Source organism: Drosophila subpulchrella, chromosome 3R, assembly GCF_014743375.2.
Source record: "Drosophila subpulchrella strain 33 F10 #4 breed RU33 chromosome 3R, RU_Dsub_v1.1 Primary Assembly, whole genome shotgun sequence".
NCBI lineage: Eukaryota > Metazoa > Arthropoda > Insecta > Diptera > Drosophilidae > Drosophila > Drosophila subpulchrella.
The window spans coordinates 9,397,219-9,405,013 of NC_050609.1; the positions used below are offsets into that span (position 1 = coordinate 9,397,219).

General features: G+C 45.6%; 2 protein-coding genes across 5 annotated transcripts; one reads left to right on the forward strand and one right to left on the reverse strand.

Annotated features, from left to right (window-relative positions):
- The first annotated feature begins 280 nt into the window (after nt 1–280).
- LOC119553592 lies at nt 281–3,466 on the forward strand. 3 transcript variants are annotated; one of them, XM_037864047.1, is made up of 3 exons: nt 281–1,460; nt 1,536–1,688; nt 1,901–3,466. In XM_037864047.1, exon 3 carries the CDS (start codon nt 2,249–2,251, stop codon nt 3,431–3,433), a length of 1,185 nt encoding a protein of 394 aa, XP_037719975.1. In that variant the 5' UTR covers nt 281–1,460; nt 1,536–1,688; nt 1,901–2,248; the 3' UTR covers nt 3,434–3,466. The 3 variants fall into 3 exon arrangements, with proteins under 3 accessions (XP_037719975.1, XP_037719983.1, XP_037719991.1); XM_037864055.1 differs by having other exon boundaries at nt 281–1,766; XM_037864063.1 differs by having other exon boundaries at nt 281–1,688; nt 1,898–3,466.
- A 351-nt stretch (nt 3,467–3,817) lies between these two features.
- Nucleotides 3,818–7,418, reverse strand: LOC119563267 (set1/Ash2 histone methyltransferase complex subunit ASH2). 2 transcript variants are annotated; one of them, XM_037876586.1, is made up of 7 exons: nt 7,248–7,418; nt 7,006–7,190; nt 6,609–6,953; nt 5,049–5,429; nt 4,709–4,989; nt 4,113–4,370; nt 3,818–4,054 (listed from the first exon to the last, which is right to left on the reverse strand). In XM_037876586.1, exons 1-7 carry the CDS (start codon nt 7,361–7,363, stop codon nt 3,950–3,952), a joined length of 1,671 nt encoding a protein of 556 aa, XP_037732514.1. In that variant the 5' UTR covers nt 7,364–7,418; the 3' UTR covers nt 3,818–3,949. The 2 variants fall into 2 exon arrangements, with proteins under 2 accessions (XP_037732514.1, XP_037732515.1); XM_037876587.1 differs by lacking the exons at nt 6,609–6,953; nt 7,006–7,190; nt 7,248–7,418 and adding an exon at nt 5,835–6,043.
- Nucleotides 7,419–7,795: the final 377 nt, after the last annotated feature.

Below are 7,795 nucleotides of genomic sequence, written 5' to 3' on the forward strand. Positions count from 1 at the left end.
AATTTACTACATTCACTCTAACCCCCACAAACGCTCATAACGCTACAATCAGTTTGGCGCCCACATTTTTAAAGACTTTGTTAATAATACAAATCTACACATAAAATCGCTCTAGCGACTGTTTAAAAAGTTCAGAATCGTACGAAATACGTCTACTTAGATCTAAAAAATTAATTTCAAGCTATTCAATTTAAAATTCAATCGCAGTAACAGCAGACCCTTCATTCAAAGCGAAATTTCGGTTTGTCGAGCTGAGGCCAACATTATTTCAGTTTGTAAACCTTATTCGTACGGCAAACACACATTTTCGCATAAGTAACAAATAAAATTTTCGTTTTTTCGGTTTTTAACAATATATAAGCCGCATTTTTTAAACGAGGCACAAGCAATTCTTTATAAAAAAAAAGTTGAATAAATTCTATAAGTTCCACTACTTTTACTTATTTTAAAAATTGATTCATTAATATATATATATAAATATAAAAAAAAAGTTCATAAATAATGTACGGTAATTCGGGTATTGAGAGGTCGAGGATAAGGAGAACATTCGGGGGTGTAAATGCCACCAAAAGGGTTTCATAAATTTCACGAGTTTTTTTTTGGAGGCGCTTTTGCGATTTTTACCCGCATAAGCAGTTGCCAGAAAACAGGACGCCGATGGGTGGAGATGTCCCAACCCCACCACACTCCAGTACTGTGTGGGTAAGTAATCTTTTTTTCTCCGTACCCAGAAAAAGTTCTTGAAATGGATGCTAGTCACAAAAAGGGGGCGCGAAATTGTGGTACGCCTAGAAAATGTTGCCCCAGACCGAGCCGTGCTGCCTACAAATTCAAAAAGTGTAGACAAACCGAAGGCAAGCGCTCGATTTAAGCCGCGTTGTTATCAAAACTAAGATGTGGATTTAATCAAACGCGAACCGAGCCTTTTCAAACCCAAGCCGAGTGGTTTTAAGGGGCCCTTAGAGCCACTCGGCTTGGGCTTGGGAAACCTCGGCTTAGGTATGGGTTTATTATCTTTATTGTTCTGCAAGCATCGCGGCTTAGATCGTGCACTTGCCTTCGGTTTGTCCATATTTTTTTGAATTTAGAGGCCGCCTGGCTTGGTCTGGGAGCAACTTTTTCTAGGCTTACCACTCTTGGGCTTCCCTTTTTGCGACTAGCATGCACTTATTTATTGAACGGAAGACAGACGATTAATTACCATGGAGTATTCTAGTCGGAGACGTTCGCCTATTGTGACCCATCAACATCTAACACTTTCCGTTAACTGCTCATTCGGGTAAAAATCGCGAAAGCGACTCCGATTAGACCTCAGGAAATTAATAAAACCCATTTGGTGGCATTAGCATCCCCGAAGGTTCTCCCAATCCTTGCCCTGTCCATCACCGACTTACTGTCCTTGGTTTTCGGAATTTTCATTGTTACCTACTTTTTAATATTAAGGGAAACATTTGTAAAAGGTAAGGGTTCAACAAATTGTATAGAATTTTATCTAGTAGTTTTATAAAGAATTGTGCCTCGTTTAAAAAATGCAGCTTATATGTTGTTAAAAAACGAAAAAACGAAAATCGTATTTGTTACGCTTGCGAAAGTGTGCGTTTGCCCGTATCAATAAGGTTTACAAACTGAAAGGATGTTGGCCACAGCTGGACCAACAGAAATTTCGCATTGGAGGGTCTTCTGTTACTGTAAGTGAATTCTAAATTAAAAAACCTCATCTCAATCACCGATAATGCAGTAATATTTTTAACAAACTTAAAATAATCGTACGTATTACTTTACACTGTAGCTAAAGCACATCACAGCTTGTTGATAAACTCTTTGGTTTGCTTATGGATTTTAATATATAGTTTGCTTTACATAATTAAAATAAAAAACAATAAAATTATCTCCAAAGCAGAGCTCTAAAAGAATACCCTCCATGCGCCATAATGCGAACCATTTTTAAACCAGCGAACGTTATTTCTGGTCGACGCTGGCAACGCCGTGGAGCCTGCGCCTTTGGTCGGTGGTGGAAACAACAAAAGGACAATAAATAACAAGCCAAACTGGAATGGGCCACAACACAACAATTGTCGCTCGCCGCCTTTTGCGGCATCGATTTTGAAGGAGAATCCACACATCCACATCCACAGGCACAGCTAAAGCGGAAGGACACCCACGGGGATTTGCGAGTGCAGGGACCAAGGAGCAGCGGAGGGAAAGCGAAGGCAGAACGAGTCCAGCTCGTTTTCCGGATCCAGTTTTGATGTCCTCAGACAGGCGATACTACTTCGGAGCGGATCTGGAGGACAATGGGGACAACGCCATCTGCAAGAACAACGGCAACAACAACGAGCCGGAAGTGGACAAGGACGACCAGGACCCGGACGACTCGGAGTTTCTGCAGGATGTGCCCTACTCCTCGAGCAGCATTGACCGCAGCTCGGTGGGCTCCATTCCGTGGGCGGACGATGCCATCAAGAAGAACCTGCTGGACTGGGAGCGGGTGGAGCGGCTGATGAGCGGAGAGGATCCCCTGGCGGAGCTCCAGGAGCCGGAGTTGCGCAACGAGATCGCCGACTGGCACCGCAAGTTCCCCAGCCTGCTGGGTCGGAGGACTCGTCCGTTACGGCACCATAGCTTTGATAGCCAGACGCGGGAGGACATCGACTCGATTTCAAATCTCAGCCTGAACTCCCTGGACGACGAGGATGACGACGAGGAGGCGGAGGATGGCTTTCTCACACCCAAAGCGGAGGAGCCGCAGCAGCCGCATCATCGTCCCTACTTGCGTCCCAGCCAAAAGAAGTTGGTGGATCTACTAGACAGGGATCTGCGGGTCACCTCCGTCTCGGTGAAGCTGCTCAAGCGCCAGCGCAGCCAGCAGTACCAGCCGCAGCTGCCCATCTCGGCCACCACCCAATCCTCGGCCCGCCTGCGCATGCCGCCCATCCTAAACGTGCTGGACACCAACAGACGCTTTCGGGGATTGCTCAACAACCGAAGCTTCGTCCAGCTCACCCAAGTGCAGCAGAAAGAGCAGCTGCAGCATCAGAACCAAGCCAAGTCTGCCGTGTTGCCACATCAGGGCCATCGAGCGTCCGCCTGGCACATGCCCATGGCCGCCAGTCGCTTCTTCAACAACAAGAACGCCGTGGTACTGCCCTCGCTGAACCTGGGCAGGCACAGCAGGGATTTGTTGGCCACCACCACGGCCACTTCAAGCCAGAGCAACTCAAGCGGCGGCGGCGGGCACAACAGTCACGGCCACAGCAACAGTTCCTCCAACCGTTCCACGCTGCATCCGTTCGGAGCGACGAGCGTTTCCAGCAACACCCCATCGACAGGACGGTCCATCTCGGCTGCAGTGCATCATCCGCGATCAGATTTCGCTCCCAGCAGCGCCTTCTACATACCCTACAGTGCCTCGAAATTCAAAGCCTTCAAATAACCTCAAACAATAAAACTGAACTCAAAAGATTAATGGTCGTAAAATTATTTCGTTAGAGGTTTAGAAAAACTGATCTAGAATTATACAATTAGATTACATCTGCTTTTATCCTTTTCCATATTTTCTTTTTTCCGTTTTTAATTTGAAAGATCTATTTTAAAACAGTCGGTTAAATTTTTTGTATTCATTCTCTTGACCAAAACCAAATTGCATATTTTGTTTTTACGAATTAAAATTCATACAAGACCCATGTTCTATTTCATAATGGTCTTAAAATTATTTCGTGAGGTTTAGAAAAACTAATCTAGAATTATACAATTAGATTACATCTGCTTTTATCCTTTTCCATATTTTCTTTTTTCCGTTTTCGATTTGAAAGACCTATTTAAAAACCGTCGTTAAAATTTGTTATATTCATTCTCTTGACCAAAACAAAATTGCATAGAAAAATAACACTTCATACTTTGTTTTTACGAATTACAAGACCCATATTCTCTTTCATATCGACATATTCTATTAGAGTCCCATGTTATCCAGGCGCAGGCGTCCATCGTGTTCGGTGAGGTAGAGGGTGTCGGCTAAGCACTGCTCCGTGATCAGCTCCTCTACGCGGTCGTGCATCTGGAAAGGATAGTTGAGTAAATGCTAAGGTTCCTGGGAAGGAATTGCGACAGCTTACCCCCTTGGCTTTTTGTTCGCTTAGAACTTCGGGATACTTGAAAGCGGGTCCAAAGTTCACGCTCACCGTGGCACTCTTGTGGATTGAAATGGCCGGAAAATAGCTTCCGGCGTATACATCCTCGAATGCCACGCCCTGCGACTGGCCGTTCTTGAAGAACTCAATGCGACTGCCCTGCAGGATGTGCAGATTCTTGAGCGTCTCTGTGATCTTGTCCTTGTCCTCGTAGTACAGATGCGACTTGAACTTTACCAGGGGCTGTTGGATAATGAATAGAGCGCAACAGGATTGCCAATTAGGAAGGGTCGATTTGTAAAGATGCAGTAATATGCTGATAGAGGGGCAAGATATAATATGGGCTAATTATCCCTTTTTATCTTTTTACAATAGAAAAGCAGAGACTTGTTTGAAAAAGAAAGGATTTGATACCCTTGCAAATTAAATATGCAAAATTAATGTGCAATAATCAAGATATGGTAAATCATTATTATGATAGATATTACAAAGCATACCCTTGCAAATTAAAAATGCAAAAATAATGTACAATAAACAAGAAATGGTAAATCAGTATTATAATAGATATTATCAAAACATACCCGATCCTTGAATGTGTTGGGCAGATAGTCGAGCGCCGTCTCCTCTGGCAGTTCTATTAGAAAACCCAGGGTGTCGCCCTCCACATAGGCCTCACTGTAGTGCTTGCCATGGCTCTCGGTGAACTTTGTGCCCTTGCGAGATCTCCAGGAGTAACCAAATTTGTCGTAACCCAGGGGAGCCTGCAGGTTGCCGTACTCCCTGCCCCAACCCAGTCGCGTGGCAGCGCCCTCGGGCATCTCCTCTATGGTGATCTCGTAGTACCAGCATCCTCGGTTCACAGCTAGAGAGGACGATCTTATTAACAGGGTTTCTTTTACTATATTTAGAATGTTTACTTACAGTGCGTGGCCCGTACCATGCAGTAGCCCCTTTCTCCCGTCACAGCCAGCCGATCCTCGCTAATCTTCAGCTGTGGTGCCCTATCGTGCAATGCCAGCAGCACAGAATGGGGCACCAGGGTGCGGTACAGCCAGCCGGGAATGGGTTTGCCAGCCCAGTCGGAGCTCTCGTCGAACTCCTGGCGAAACGGAGCATGTGGATCTGGTTCGGCGAGTATATAGCGATAGCCGTCTTTATTGAAGGGGTGCTCCAGGGGATAGCCATGTGGTGGCAGCTTCACATTGGCCGTGATATCTGAACTGGGACGACCCTTCTTGCCCGTGGGTCCTGAATCCGTGCCGGGGAATTTCCTTTTCTGTCTATTGTTTTTGGACAGGGCCGCTAAAAAAAAGGTTTAGTGATATTCGGAGAAAGCAAGTTTATCTTTTTTATAAAAGGTTATTCTAATTACTACTTGAATGTATTTCGAAGGTATCTATTTTGATGATAGTTTGGGATTTACAAAGCTTTTTGTAGATTATTAGATTATTATTTATAAGTATCTTTAAGGGCGTATCTGTAATATTTCTATATGACAAAGAATTGCCGACATTGCCCTTAATCAACGCCCGTTCCTCTGTTAGACAACTTTTAAAGGTCACTTTTAGTTCTTCCAGATAGGGGTCTTTGATAAAGAAGGGTCTGCATCCAAGCACAAATCTATATTATACATAGGTCCATGTAAAAACGCTTGCTTGGATTAAGTAGGTGACTGGGCAAAGTTCGAGGTGGTGTTCCTGGGCTTACACTCCTCATCCGGAAAAGATGACGCCATGGCAGGAAGACGCAGGAGTAGGTCACAATGGAACTGGAGGAGCAGGGACTTCCAATTGCGTAGTGCTCAAAATCAAATCAAAATCAATTCCCCTGAAAGAGCACCGCAAACACACGCACACACTCGCAAGTGTGCTCGAAGCGTAACTATTTGTTTGTAATGAATGAGCCAAGTTGAGCGCTTCTGCCAGCCCCACCCCACTCCGCCCCGCCCACAATTTGACTACGTGGGGCTGCCAGCTGCGCTCTCCCGCTCTCTCCGCACGCTCTTTCTGTGGCTCTGCATGTGTGTGTGTGTGCAAATCAGAAACTGCGATCCACTTTGCGATTTCCTTTCCAGTTGTTGTTGCCTAGCTTTGCCAAACACTGGCGAATGAGCGTGCAAAACGGAGAGGCGGAGTGTGCTTGTTTTGTTTGCGGAGTGTGCGAAGAGGACGCCGCGATAAATGGGGGAGCGAAAGGGAAGCAAGCGAACCACTGTGCCAAAATCAGCTGACCAGCCAGAGTTGCCAATTTGGCCGCCAAAAGTTAATTCCTTTGGCTTTTTCAACCAATTTGATAGACACTAGCGGTCAAGATAATAGCGCTGATTTCCCAGTACAACTTGCAAGGTGTACAACATTCATATTAAACTTAACTCAATTAAATGGATTAATTGCTCATTAGTGAAATAAACCAAATACCTACTGGAACCTATAACCCTTTTTAAGCTATAACTACCGATTTTCGCACCCCCGCGCAACTCACCTTGAGTATATCCATCGTCGGTGAGTCGCAGGGCGCCGCTCTTGCTCATGCTCTCGTAGTTGGGCTTAATGATCCGCAGATCCTGGTGGAAGAGTCCGTACATGGAGCCGTGCTCCGAGTGCTCCTCGTAGGTGAACAGGGTGTGCACATCCTTGACCAGGGAACGCTGGACGGTGCTGTACCAGGATTGGGTGAGCCGGCGCGGCATGGTAGTCATGGCCTCCCAGTACTGTTCGATGTACGGGATGATCTCCTTGTCCTTGCTGAACTGGATCTGGCGACGTCCTTCCCGGGCAGCCGCCTGCTGCATGTTGGCAATGGCGCAGTGGCACATCTGGGATATGGCTAAGCAATATCATTAGCAGGAGAGTTAAGATTAGCAGATCCCTCCACTTACTGGCCTGACTCTTGCGGAAGCTCTCCAGTCCGCTGGCGGAGCAGTTCTTGCAGACGAACACATAGTTGGTGATGAATGGCAGTAGCTTGCCCTTGCCCAGTTGGTAGGAAACGCAGGTCTCGTGCACCCAGCGCGCACAGGTGGCACACAGCAGCTCCACAATGTTTAGATTGCGCTCCTTCCCGCTAAAAACAATCTTATCAATGGGGGCTGGCCAAACGAAGCCCGTCCGAAGACCTTACCAGTAGCAAACGCCGGCAGCGGCTCTCGATTCCTGGGATTTCTCCTCGTCCGCATTAAAATTCACCTCGGAGCTGGACTCCGTGGGTGAGCTGGTCTCCATTTGGATGTCCTCCATGGCAGTGATACACTTTTTCAGTCAGAAAACAGCATGTAAACAAATTGTCGGACAAAAGTGAGTGCGGAAGAAGTAGAGTGAAAATATGGCGTTAGGTTGATTTTTGGTATATTTAAAAAAGTAAAAATGGTATTTTCTTATCACACCATCGCTTTAAATCGCTGTTGCCATTTTAAGCGGATTCTTGATCACACAGAGAATCCCTGAAGCAAAACCAGATGATCGTCATACAAACCGAAACCGTGCAAATTTAGTTTTGGATTACAAAACTAAATGCAATTTCAGCGCTAGCATGTGAAATGTTTTCAGTGGTCAATGATTTCGTCATCCTCCTCCATTCAGCAAAAATTGAATAGAAACTATTGTGATCCAACAATGAGCCACGAGAATTTCCACAAATTGTAACTGTCTGAAAAAATGTTATAACATTGG

What these genes read in the sequence shown, in the direction of transcription:
- LOC119553592 (XM_037864055.1), top strand. Translation starts at nt 2,249, where the DNA reads ATGTCCTCAGACAGGCGATACTACTTCGGAGCGGATCTGGAGGACAAT.
- LOC119563267 (XM_037876586.1), bottom strand. Translation starts at nt 7,363, where the DNA reads ATGGAGGACATCCAAATGGAGACCAGCTCACCCACGGAGTCCAGCTCC. An exon ending in GCTGCCGGCGTTTGCTACTG is followed by an intron (nt 7,191 to 7,247) that starts GTAAGGTCTTCG and finishes GATTGTTTTTAG; the next exon opens with CGGGAAGGAGCGCAATCTAA. An exon ending in CGACGATGGATATACTCAAG is followed by an intron (nt 5,430 to 6,608) that starts GTGAGTTGCGCG and finishes CCTTTTTTTTAG; the next exon opens with CGGCCCTGTCCAAAAACAAT.